Source organism: Strix uralensis, chromosome 11 (genome assembly GCF_047716275.1).
Source record: "Strix uralensis isolate ZFMK-TIS-50842 chromosome 11, bStrUra1, whole genome shotgun sequence".
NCBI lineage: Eukaryota > Metazoa > Chordata > Aves > Strigiformes > Strigidae > Strix > Strix uralensis.
The window spans coordinates 21,431,437-21,444,747 of NC_133982.1; the positions used below are offsets into that span (position 1 = coordinate 21,431,437).

The 13,311-nt window shown below is 41.2% G+C and overlaps 2 protein-coding genes across 3 annotated transcripts in view; both read right to left on the minus strand.

Annotated features, from left to right (window-relative positions):
- Positions 1 to 719: 719 nt before the first annotated feature.
- USP50 (ubiquitin specific peptidase 50) lies at positions 720 to 8,654 on the minus strand. The gene is made up of 7 exons (XM_074880698.1): positions 8,551 to 8,654; positions 5,498 to 5,701; positions 4,513 to 4,708; positions 3,864 to 4,061; positions 3,232 to 3,374; positions 1,982 to 2,114; positions 720 to 1,324 (listed from the first exon to the last, which is right to left on the minus strand). Exons 2-7 carry the CDS (start codon positions 5,641 to 5,643, stop codon positions 1,148 to 1,150), a joined length of 993 nt encoding a protein of 330 aa, XP_074736799.1. The 5' UTR covers positions 5,644 to 5,701; positions 8,551 to 8,654; the 3' UTR covers positions 720 to 1,147.
- Positions 8,655 to 11,477: 2,823 nt separating this feature from the next.
- The window catches only part of TRPM7 (transient receptor potential cation channel subfamily M member 7), a 60,820-nt gene continuing 58,986 nt past the window's right edge, over positions 11,478 to 13,311 (minus strand). For both annotated transcript variants that reach the window (XM_074880112.1, XM_074880111.1), the window contains one exon: positions 11,478 to 13,001. In XM_074880112.1, the coding sequence (XP_074736213.1) occupies positions 12,871 to 13,001 (131 nt within the window). In that variant the 3' untranslated portion in view covers positions 11,478 to 12,870. The remainder of the gene's footprint in view (positions 13,002 to 13,311) is intronic.

The following is a 13,311-nucleotide window of genomic DNA, read 5'->3' on the forward strand; positions in this document are numbered from 1 at the left end:
CACCTTGGGAAAAGTAATGTGTTGCAAACCAAATTGGAGTAGGGTAAGGAGAAATAAATCTTAAAACACCTTCCCCCCACCCCTCCCTTCTTCCCAGGCTTAACTTTACTCCTGATTGCTCTACCTCCTTTCCCTGAGTGGTGCAGGGGGAGAGGGAAGGGGAGTTGTGGTCAGTCCTCACCCATCATTTCTGCCATTCCTTCCTCCTCAGGGGGAAGACTCCTCACACTCTTCCCCTGCTCCAGCGTGGGTCCCTTCCACAGGGTCACAAATCCTGACAGCAAATCTGCTCCAGCGTGGGCTCCTCTCTCCATGGGGCCACAGGTCCTGCCAGGAGCCTGCTCCAGCACGGGCTTCCCATGGGGTCACAGCCTCCTTCGGGCACCCACCTGCTCCGGCGTGGGGACCCCCCCAGGCTGCAGGGGGGTCTCTGCTCCACCGTGGACCCCCATGGGTGCAGGGCACAGCTGCCTCACCATGGGCTGCACCACGGGCTGCAGGGGAATCTCTGCTCTGGTGCCTGGGGCACCTCCTCCCCCTCCTGCTTCACTCACCCTGGGGTCTGCAGAGTTGTTTCACATATTCTCACTTCTCTCTTCAGCTGTAATTACTATTGGGCAGGTTTTTTTCCCCCTTCTTAAATATGTTATCCCAGAGGTGCTACCACCATCGCTGATGGGCTCGGCCCTGGCCAGCAGTGGGCCCATGTTGCAGCCACCTGGCATTGGCTCTATCAGACACGGGGGAAGCTTCTGGCAGCTTCTCATAGGAGCCACCCCTGTAGCCCCCCCCCCACTACCAAAACCTTGCCGTGCAAAGCCAATACAACAACATAATACACTTAACAGAGAAACAGAAATTTTCAGGTAAGTACATCTATATGCTCAGCATTTGTGTTCTTTCGAGGGATTCATGAGGTTTCTCACAGAAAAAAAACATAAGACCTTGTACAAACGGAGCGGATGTACGTTCCTTAACAGGCTTGGAAGCTGTAACTCCTCTCTCAAAATTACTTCCTGAAAGACCCCAACAGATAATCAGTAATACAGATGCTCTAGTTTATTGATGAAACAAGACTTGGCTAATGCTGCCACTGAATTCTAATTGCTGGCCTACTCATTCTTCATTTTCCATGGGTAGCAGATTTTTAGTGGGTGCAGAGAAGGCCTTGACAGGTGTAGAACAGGAGATAGGCTGTGTCAGTCTGCACTGAGGAATTTGGGATCTTGGTGATCTGTGCATCATCAAAGCTGTACCAGTTTTTGGTGACTGAGTGCTTGCAGAACGCCGTGTAGTGGCCTTTATTCAGAAAACCAGAGTGATTCTGTAACAAACAAAAACATTTTTTTAACTTCTGTTGAAGTATCGCTCTTTCTCCTTACAGGCAAAGCTCAGAACTGGCAATCATTTTTTGTTTGCACTTGGAAATGATGGGAGAGAAGATTCTAGCCTACTTTGGCCTACAGCGGGGAATGATAATACCTCAAATAAATGCTTTAGAACGGAGCCATTTTAAACAGATGATGATTATGCTTCTCTATTACAATATTAAGTTTGCAACCCAGCAATTAGCCCTGATACGGGTCACTATAAGCAGGCCCCACTGGCAGTGAGCGATGGAAAAAGAGACCGTTTAGTCCTTATTTATAAACAGTTTCCGTGCAGGATCAGCTTGTGAGTTTATGCTGAAAAGACTGGGGAGGCTCCAACCGGGCGTTACGTGCCAGGAGTGAATGCTTTTTAAAATTGGGATGGGGGGAGGAAGGAGAGAGGAGTGGTAACTTCTCCTCTCTTGTTTGGTTACATACTGTTACGTATGTAACGTATGTTCACGGCAGGTAAAAAAAAAAAAAACTGTATGAAAAGCATCTATATATATATAAAAAATATAAATCATATATATAAAGTCCAAACTAACACAGGCTTCATCTGCTCCATGAAGCAGGGCATTACAAATAAAAGCAAGAAAGGCAAAGCTCACCACTACAGCACACAAGCTGTATTCTGCATTCTTGTAGAAAAGCGGGGAACTGTAGGGAGAGAGGTCCAGATTGCTGAGCGGATAGCAGATGTCAGTTGAGAGTTTCCTTTTGCCCCAGCCTTGCCATTCAAACCTGAAATAAAATTTTTAACTATTTCAAATAACTCAGCTTCTTTCTTGCATTGTGGTGGTTGCTCAACTGACTACCGAGCATTTTGAAAGAGAAAGATTTGTATTAATGTTGAGTACTACGGCAAACTGACAGAAAATGCACTAAACTCACAAGAGATGTCCAGAAAGAAAAGCAAAGCTCTTGCTTCCTGATCCTTCTGTCTATTAGAAATGGACACAGGTGCCAAGAGCAGCCAGAATTCAAATCTCTGCATCACTGTCACTGTGTCCTAAATATTTTGGACTGCACTGCCGTTGTCAGCTCTTCTTTTGTGCCAGGCTCCCTCCCTCTTTCCTCTGTAACTTTTGGTACAACACTCTACTTCTAAACATTTATAATGTGGCCAAGGGCTGCAGCTGGGGATCACAAGTTCCTCTGAGCATGTCAAGGAAAGCAGATGCTGAATGGGAAATTAAATAATAACTTTACATAACACAGTTTAGGGAAACTAAGTTATCCCAGAGTAATTTTCTTTATAGGTAGGAAGCTGGTAAGAATAAATTCTTGAGAATAAATTTAGCATCTGGCCACATGTGGCTGGTGAAGTCTGCTAATCAGGAGCTCTTACATCGATGCACTTCTCCATGTCGTAGACCCAGTTGATTAGACCTGATGTAGTTAAGGCATAAACAAAAATACAGTGTTTCAGCTGCAATAATGACAAGCAAAATGCCCTGTTTCAGTCCTGCACGTAGAACTCAAATCCCAATCCCACTTGCCAGAAGAACTCGTATTCGCAAGGATGTCTGACCATATGAACCACTGTACTAATCTGTAGTCAGTCACTCCTCGGTGGAGTTTTTTTTCCCTTTGGAGAAGAGATCCCAAATGCAGTAAGTGATATTTGGTGGGCTGCAGTGCAGAGTAAGGCAGAACACCTTGTCAGAGATTTCAGGAATGCAACTTGCATGTTTGACAGGTATATTTCTGTAACTGCTCAGTTAGCTTCCAGGTGTCAGAAGTACTAAATCTACTCATTTGCAGCAATTTTTTTTTGTTTTATGCAAATGCAAGTGATTGTCCTTCTAGTCTCACAAATCCCAGGTAATAGCCATGTCCTACCCTATGTAGACTGTACCTCTTTAGGTGAAAAATAATGATCTGCGGTGCCTTAGTTATGGTGGCCTTTACTGCAGCATCTTGTTTTGTTCCACACCAGGAACAGTAGATTTGGTTGTTCCAAGTCAGTGTGTCTTGCTGAAAGAAACATTCGAGACAGTCCTGTCAAAGGAAAAAAAAAAAAAAAAAATCATTTGATCAAACAGATCTCCACCCTGAAGATCCTAAGCAAGGTAAGAGAAGGGTTTGCTGTATTTTGGAGCTCTCTTCCTAATCAAAGCATGACATAGCAAGGCTGACATTACAAATATGCTTGGAATACAAAGCAGCCAACATTGGCTTCCTTTTTCCCCCTCAAATGAGGGAATACTTGGATGAGTGAAAGAAACCCTCACAGTTCCTATTGAACAATCTTAATATCCCTCATCCCATGGCAACTCAGGAGTGTTGCTCCCATAACCTTACCAGCCTCTCTGGTCCAGAGACCAGTACAGAAACCCCACTGCTCCTAGGACCAGTTCAAAGACTATTCATTAGTGCCCAGGAAACCAAACTAACTAAAATCCTGCATCTTTAATAACACATATTAGTCTATTCTACACCTATTCCCACATGAAGCAGAAACCAGCAGGAATGTATTAGAAGTCGTACCTGCAGAGAGCACGCACTCTTGGAAGGGACGGGCAGGGAAAGAATGGTGAAGCTCTCGGGTCTATCAGTGGTGGTCTTGCATCCCAGACATGTGATCTCATAACTGAGTTGTCCCTCAAATAACTGTGTGATAATAGATGTTTCACTGACACTCCCTCCGCTTGCTTTTGCATCGATTATGCATCTTCTTTTGCTTGGCTATACAGAAGAAGGAAAAAAAGTTAACAACATGTAGTTAACCAATTGTTTCAGAAGTGGGAGTGATTTAATTGCTAGACAAACTCTTTATCAGTGGATCTGGAGAAGAGAAAGGCAGACAAGGGGACATGGCAGACATGAATATTTCAGGCAGATGAAAGAAGGGAAGAATGTAAAGCATGGAAGGAGCAAAGAGAGGGAGAGGTGAGGATAATGAAGCTGCAGGCAGCATTATCATTTACATGGGGGCTGCAATTTGATGTAGCATTAGACAAGAAGCAAATGAATTGCTGTGTGTACATGGGTATGAAACAAAGAAAATTACAATTTTTGACAGTTATATCACATAGTTCAGCAGAGGTGGATAGGCAATTATTACATGGAATGCTAAATCACAGAATGCAAAGAGGAAACAGCTACAGTCCCCAAAACACCACAGCTGGGCTCTTACCTTCTTGAGAGCCTGGTGAAGCTCATTCAGCACACAGATCAGAAACTCCTGTGCATCCTCCTGAGTCCTCTTGCTAAAAGTGGGGTACTGCTTCCCAAGGACTGAATAAAAAACCTCTGGGGAAACAGAGTCAAACTCTCCACACCACATATCGGACATCAAACAGCCAAAGGCAGCTGCAGACTCACCATTCTCACTTGGAAAAAATAAACAGAAGTTTCAGGTAAAGCATGAAAAGATGGTGGCTCTACCTTCAAATGGGAGCATAATATATAAACTTAGAAAATACACACAGATACGCTACAGCTCTGTCATTTGGTTTGAGGGACTCTGCAGGTTCTAGAAAGGAGTAGGAATCACCATCGAGACAGCAGTGACAGTGTCCTGGTTTAACCAGGATAGGGTTAAGTTTCCCCAGCAGTGGGGGGGAGCTCTAGCCGGGTTATTCAGATACCATGCGGATGTCACATCCTGGCAGGTCACATTTTCCTGGCGCGGAGCTCGGTGCACTCGTGGTTTTGTACATCGTGCTTCTCACTGCTGTATTTGGTAGCTATTTTGCTCTGTTCATTGCTGTCACTATTACTGTTATTGTTATTGTTGTGGTTGGTTGTGTTGCTATTGCACTGTTGTATTAAACCTTTCCTTATTTCAGTCTTGGGGCTTTGTATTTCACTCCCTTTGTGGGGGAGGGGTAGCGGCCGCGTGGTCTCAGACCCCGGCAGAGGCTAAACCACCACAGACAGTAACTGGTATTACCATCAAAATGACAAAAAAAAAAGTATAATGCTTCAGTTACCCAGCAAGGAAACCACTCAGGGTCTTAGAGGAAGAAGGAGGAAACCAGCCTGTGGCCAATTTGACTGTAACTGCCTGGTGGGGAGCTGGTAGGTGGTTGCCTTGGACATTCTCATGGCAACACGTATCCTTTGGAAGGAAAAGTGCTAAGCAGAAAAATATAAGTAGCGTGAAAAAATCAACTTACTTGGCTGCCTGGTACTCTCCTGAGAGAAAATACTCCACAAGTGGCGGCACACTGCAGAGGCACTGCAAAATTGCGTTCATGTAGCATGTGTTGCCCAGATTCCTCAGGCCAGTGAGCCCTGGGTGCTGGCTGTTCATCTCCTCCATCGGTTCCTTGCAGAAATACTTCACACTTTTCAAGTAAATGGAGTCATACTTTCACCTACTAGGAAAAAACCCACAACAGTGGAAACCTAAAACGCTACAGTGCTTTTTGTATTGTTTTTTTTTAGAAAACAACACTGTCGTGTGGAGGTTTCCTGCTATTCCAGGATCTTCTTTCTAAGTTACATTCACATTTACTTTCATCAAGCTCATACAGTGGTAAAGATTGTCATCTCCCACACTAAGCTCTTCCCAATATGGTAAGATACATCATTAACAGTTATTATTTAAATACTTGACATTTTAGAGTTATTCTTAAAATTTCACACAGTCTTTGACTCCATACACAATTACTCAAAGACTATAACCAGCTGTAAATAGGTATCTTAAACATTCCTCCCTACAGAATGCATATTTCATTTTCTCAGTGGTCTGGTACTTATATATTTTCCAAAACCATAGCTTGCAGTCCAGATGCTATTATAAACAGGTTGTGTTTTAGACTTTTGCCAGAAAATGTTATTTAATTCACTTCAAGAAAATTTTAACAGGCTTGTTTTCTTGCTGCACAAGTCTGTCCTGGACCAAACTGTCCCTATCCCCAACTAGGCAGAAGACACTTCTGAACACAGACCCTGCACAACCCAGATCTGATCACCGATGTTGCCATCCTTGAATTTTTAAAGGCTGCTATTTTGTTCTGATGCAAAAGGAGGAAAAATTCTGAAACCTCAACAATCTTTGTAGAACAAGAAAAGCCATTTCTTGCCCTTCAGCTGAACAACATGTGCCCAGGTTTCCATTTCTGGAAATCCCCCGGGGCAACAGCCATTGTCTATCATCTAATAGCTACAAAACAACTATAAAACCGTTTCCTTTTAAATTTCAGTAACAGCAGGGCCGACATTTCCAAGCAGCTCTACCTATAGACCAGTCTCCTATGAAAACATTTAATTCTCTCTTCTATAGCCATCTCCGAGAAACAGCAACTCAGAGAAGAAAATGCATTGGGACCATTGGGTAGGGAAGATGGCTGGGAAGCCACTGGCAGCCTCACGGGGAGCCTGTGCTTGCCCCAGCACAGGGGGGCTGCCTCTTCCCCTCTTTTCTTCATACCTCACCTCTCCCATCCAGTTTCATGGTATGACTGGCATGGTCCCGTGTGTCCTGTCCCCCGGGCTACCCTCGCCCCATCGCTTTGTGATGCCGTTGTGTTCCGTTGGTTCTCATCCAGGGGAACGCGCGTGGCCCAACCTGCTGCCATCTCCTTCCTACATGCCACCCGAAACAACCTTGGGAAGAGATGGCAGCCACCCATTTCACCGAGCAGAGAGTTTCAGCCTGATCCATGTTTATTCATGTTTGCTCACACTTGTATTAGCATGCTCTGACAGAAGGGCAGTGATGACTGAGGGTGTTGACCATAAAAAGATGGAACTACTTCAAAACATCACATTGAATTAGTTTACTGGTATTTAGAAAATTTTCCCAGGAAAAAAAAAATAGTGGCAGAGAAGCGTCTTTTAATTAGCTGATGAGACAGTGTAGTTGATCTCTGAATTTCATATACCACTGAAGAGCAGCAGGTTTTCCCTATTTAACATACAATTTGGGACGTAACAAGTATCCACAGAAGAGGCACAGGAAGCCATTAAAAACCCCCCCTGATTTTCTTACTTGTTAAGCTTCAAGCAAAGGCTGTCTCCTAGCTCTCTTTAGACAGCTTATCTGCTGTCACTGCTATTAGTCTCACTGTAATATTTTGATGATGGGATGTATAGCTTCATATTTTGTTAAGGTAAGAAAGGACTAACAAGGCTTTCTGGCTTTGGGTCACCAGCTTACCTTCAAAGATAACCAGTAACATAAGTTGGTTTTATTTTTCCATCTTCCCGTGAACCATTTTTGTCACTGGCGAGTGACATGGGTGTTTCCAGTATTCATCTACCCACGTTCCCAGCTGCTCATGGCACGTCTTTCCTACACCTGGTCTCCCTCATGCCTGGCAGATTTGATTCACACAGCCACATCCCGGTTCCTGCTCTACACTGCTGCTCCCTTCCCACCACCTGTTGGGGCTCAGGGGATGTCCCTCCCCAGTCTCCACACGAGTGGAACAGGAGCCAGATGATAATACTTATCAAGTGTTACTTAGAACAAATACTGTATTTTCTACCATGGACTTAATAGAAGGGCATACTGACTGATACTTACGTGGGATGGAGGAGTCAGATGTTTCATGCAAACTTAGGGAAAGACTGAGGTAAGGCCACGGCAGAGGCTGAGGAATGACCACAAATATCTGACTCGAAGAAACAAAATTCTATCACATTTCTACAACTGATTTGTTCAGTTGCAGCAAGAGTGTGAGGGACGAGGAAGCTTCCTCCTGCCTAGCATCAACTTCCAACGGCAGCTTTTGTTCATAGTTAATTATGTTTTTGTGAAAAGATGAGAGAAGGTTGCCACTGGTTGCAATGGTCATTACTCACATCTTCCAAAAAGGGAAAGCCTAAAGTTTCAGTCTCAGAAAATAATCAGCTTGACATTTTTCTTGACTTCAAAGCTCCCTTCAAGAAAGAGTTTTTCAGGTACTGTTCAAAAAGCAATTTGTCCTAATCCTCCTCTTCCTGCTCTGCAACACCCCTCAGCAATTGTTGGGGCCTAGTTTCTACTTCTACTACTACTAATATCACCATTTGTATCTCATACTTAGCACAAAACCAACAGTATAGCACCATGGCAGCATGGCACATGGAAAACCACTGCCTGGAATTTTTTTTTTTTTTTTCTTTTCAATCAGCTTCTGGTGTAGTACAACAACATGTGCTAACATATCGTCACTCTTCTACATGGTTAAACAGTACTGAGATATATTTCATTATTACCAATATCCCCAGCATATACTACCTTTCTTGCCCACTTCATCTGGGATCTCCATGTCAGGAACTTGCTTCCTGATTTTCTTGGCAAGCTCCTGTTCTGGACTAAATATTCTCATCATCTGCTCTAAAAAAGCAAATACACAAAAATAAATTAGAACCCTCAAAGGCTTAGTAGCTATAAATTGTTCAGAAGCTTTATGTTTACAGTGATGCACTAGTGCACACAACAACAGTATTTTCTAGAGTCATTTCATACACTTACATTCTGGCCCCACCGTAGCTGATATGAAGGAATTGTATCTTGATTTCACTCCAATGATGACAAGTATGAGCACAGCCAACAATTTATTTAGAGCAAGAGCACCAAATAAGATATGTTGGAAAATACACTGAGAACAGTAGACAGAAGGAAGGTACCAAGTAATGTGTTTTTCTTATACAGGACAGGGAACAGTGGCACTGCAAACTATTTAGCAGTTGGCAGCATTAACAAGGGCTGTTTCAACTTCTACTAATACTTAAAAATGTTCTTACCAAAAGTAAGAGTCCTGGAACACATTAAAGAAGAAAGATAACTTGAAGAAACATATTGAAAAGCAAGTACTATGGTCATATACAGGCTGATGGCAGCATTAAAAAGCACTTTTTGAAACCACTATTGGGAAACAATAAGTTAAATTCAATCTACAATAGCTGTCCTGCAGGTAGAACAAAATTTTGTGTTGAAAACTACAGATCACTGAAATTATTAAATGTATTGTCAGCATTTTTAAAGACTATAAATCCACATAGCTGAATTTTACTCTTGGTACTAAAATCAGCAATGCTAATATTCATCATTTGAGAAGGCAAAAGCATATGCTTATCCCTAATTTTTGTGGCATCCAAATCACGACCTTGATTTACTATTTTACCGTAACAGGATAAAACAAATCCACACCAGTGCTATCTACTGCAAGCTCAGTGGCTGAGAATTAACTTACCATTACTCTCACCACAAAATGCAAGGAAGCGTTAACTGGAAAAAGAAAGATTAAATCATCAGAAGTCTTTTCAGAAGCAAGGAACTTTCAACATGAACTGTTACTCTTAAGTTTTCAGTTGTAGTCTTTTCCCCCTCTCCAAATTCCTGTAGTGTCTTGTGGCATTAAGTGAGATGCAACCACAAAGAATTAAAAGTGTAGGAAATCACTGCTGCAGGCTTAAAACCCAAATCCCTCCTTTTCTGAATCACATGGCTGCTGAGCAGCACGCTAGAAAACCAGCTCCCCAGGAGACTCACCTTCACGTATTCTGCCACAATGTATTTGGGAACACTTTTCTCTGAAATGTTTCAGCGTCTAGATACTGCAAGAGAGCAGTCAACAGTGCTGAATGTGCTGGATCAGTTAAAAGATTAGGTTAGCACACTCGTATATTTAAGGTTTGTGCATAAAGAAATATTGTTGCTGGAGGAAATTAAAGTGCATTTTAAAACAGAAGTTACGTAAGCAACCAACACTAGCCTACAAGTATATAAAATTCAGTTTAATCTGTTATTCAACGGTTTTTCTTCTAGTGAAAATATCCTGAGGATGGTGGTAGGGAATCAAAACTGACTGTCAAGGAAAATAACATAGCTTACCCATTTCTCTATAGGAGAGATATTCTTTAAATACCTTCTTAGTAGGAAAGTCACTGAAGCATTTCAGATTTTCACTGGCAATAATTAAAGAAGGTTTGAATTATATTCTTGTATTTAAAAACTAGGTTCTAACAAGATATGCTGATAGTTTGGTTTTGGATAGTTAACAGAAGTTCAGTGATGCTTCTACTTTCCTCCTCTTCAGTAATCTAAAGGAAATTTAAAAGCTTAAAGCATCACAACACTTCTCTAGTCGTAGAACACTTAGAGAGTGATGAGGTTTCAGCAGAGGAGTGACACTTGATGTTCTCAGCCAAATTATATTGCATGGGATAATCTTCATGTTCCTACAGCCTGACATGGTCAGGTCACTTCTTGAAACCAACTTGGGTTTTTTCCTTTGCCACCACACTTTTCCAATGCTTTCCCTGAAGGACACTTACATTTATGATTTTTTTCTGCTAGTGTGAAGAAGGTAATTTGTTAAAGTTGTAATTTTTAGACAGGCTTCTCACAGAATTCTAGCTGCAAGTCTCACAGAGTAAGTAGTACTCATGCCAGGAAGATGTACAGAAATACATACAGTGTTAAATTAACTACTCCAAGCCTTACATACATCCCCCAACCCTATTTGTCCCTTTTGGGCTTAGAAGGGCTTCAGGCCCTAGTCAGTGCAACACTGAGCAGAGGAAACACTCCCCCTATCACACACACCCATCACACAGAAGTCACATCTGTTTATTTTGTTAAGAAATGAGTCACACAAGTATCATGGTTGTAAAAATTAACTGTGTTTTTAAGTATTTGCCAGGAAACAAAAAGTTTCCTACCTTTTACTTACAGTTTTCTCCAAACAGTTTTCCTATTACATGCACTGAATTTGGTCACATTTTCACAACACCTGAGGCTCCTCAAATTGAGAAGGATTTCTAGAGGAGCCAGCCTTACTTACAGATTAGCTGTTGCTGTTACTTGGCTAAGAATATAGCATTAAAAAGGTGTACGTACATCTTGAATAACTGCCCATTACTTCACAGCAACAGAAGGGGATGCAGTCAGGCATCCAAGAAGCAGCTCCTAATTCAAAACAAACATCGTAAAAAGCTTTAAGATATTTTGTCTCATTTAGTCATTAACCCCATCACATGTTTGTCTACTCTGAGAGTTTTCGCTTTTGTTTCCCACCAAGTTTCTGGTGTTAGCCAAAGCTGAGATACCTCAAAGGCAGACAACTGCTTTGATCCAGCATGGCAAATTCTACTTTTTCCACACAAAAAGTTACTTTAATTCACCCAAATAACCTTTCAGACTAAAATGGACAGCAGAAGTCTGTAAACAAGAATAAATTTATTTTAGATTCTTTAAAGATTTAATGATATACAAAATGTATACAGTATTATATATCCTTATAACATTTTACCTTTCCCCGTCAAACATAAAACACCATTTAAACAGCTATTGTGTTCGTGCCTTAGGTCTGTATCTATAAGATACACTACTGAATAAAAAAATTATAGAGCTATATACTGCCCTTTTAATTAAAAATTACAAATTAGTACCTATGTAACAAAAAAAATCGCAGCATGAAACTTCAGTTGGACAACAGTTTTTTCTTGCTGAATGCTCAACAATATTTGGGACAGTTAAATTACATTTTATTGGCATGAGGGTGCATTGCAATCTCCCGTACTTTACATAATGCTAATCCAACCCTAGTCTCTCTTAAATAAGTACCACAAATAACATAACATTAAAGATGTTTTCTACACAATTTTAAATACATTTAAAAGTTATGTGTACATTCTGTTTTGATATACTGGTTTTACGAGATCTTTGGAAGGCATAACTTCTGAAGCAGACACTACATACGAGGAAAAGCACTTCCAACTTGTGTTCTTACAAGGCAACTTATTTGGACCAGTACATACTATTTCTTCTATTAAATATGATTATACCAGTCTATCATGGCTTTGTTACTATTTGACAGTGACTTGATAAAATTGAAATGTATAAAACAAGAAATTTCATTATGCACAATTAGGGCTCTATTCCACAAAAAAACACCCAGCTTTACAGCCATGAAGCTGAATGCTGATTCAGGAGACACTCTCTCTCTCTATTGGAACAGATCAAGTTCCTACCTTCAACCTCAGCCTACTGGCATCATATATACAACCTCATTTGTCTCTGTCCTCTTCAAAAGGCCAGATTAAAAGACATCTGGTGAGAAAACATTAGTGGAACACTTCCAAAAACGCCCAAAGAATACTCTGGCGTTACAGAGGTAGGTGCTTTCTCCTGTCTTTTGCTGATTGACAGTAAGACAGCTGCCAAACTGACAAATGCTTTACCTTACAACATCAACTACCAAAATCCTTTTGGTTGAAGGTATATTGCACACCACAGGACTACAGAGAGAAAATTCTCCACTAAACCAAAACAAAATAAAAAATAAACCTTCTACCAAAAAGCCCCTTTAAAAACATATCTTGAATACTTGTCATCATTCCACCTTTAAAATGATCAGCCGCCAAGCTGTTCGCTGTACTTGGTTATCACAAGTTGTTGGGTCCTTAGATTGCGGACCAGCCAAATTTCCACTTATAAGACAGCAATCCTTGTTTTGACATATCGTTCTTTTAATTATAGTGAAGGAAAGATAAGTGACAACTTTGTGGCATTCCATGAAGTTTGGATGAAGCCACTGATTTGGTCACATCATTAGAGCATCAGACGAATAGAATTAGCTGAATCGGATTCTTTGGTGCAGCTTCCAGGCTGAATTGTCAATTCAGGGGAATCATCCTGAGGAAATATGATCTTGTCAGGTGTGTAATCATTCCTCTTCAGATCTGTACAAACAAAATTAAGTCATATTGATTACTATTTCTTGAGCTAGTAGAATCAGTGGGGCATAAAAGTCTTTCCAAGAATTGGGTATGTATATGTACTTATAAAGAAGAGTTCCTCAATATGCACTGTGACAGAGAAGGGTGTTTTCATCATACATGTAATCGGAAGCCTAAAGCTTTGCTTTATAAAGTGATGGAAACCTCAGATTTATTTTATTTATAGATATTATAGCCAGTACTGAGTCAACCTTCCATGGAAACTGGATTCTTCCATGATCTGTGTTGACATTACCAGCATTTACAACTCAAA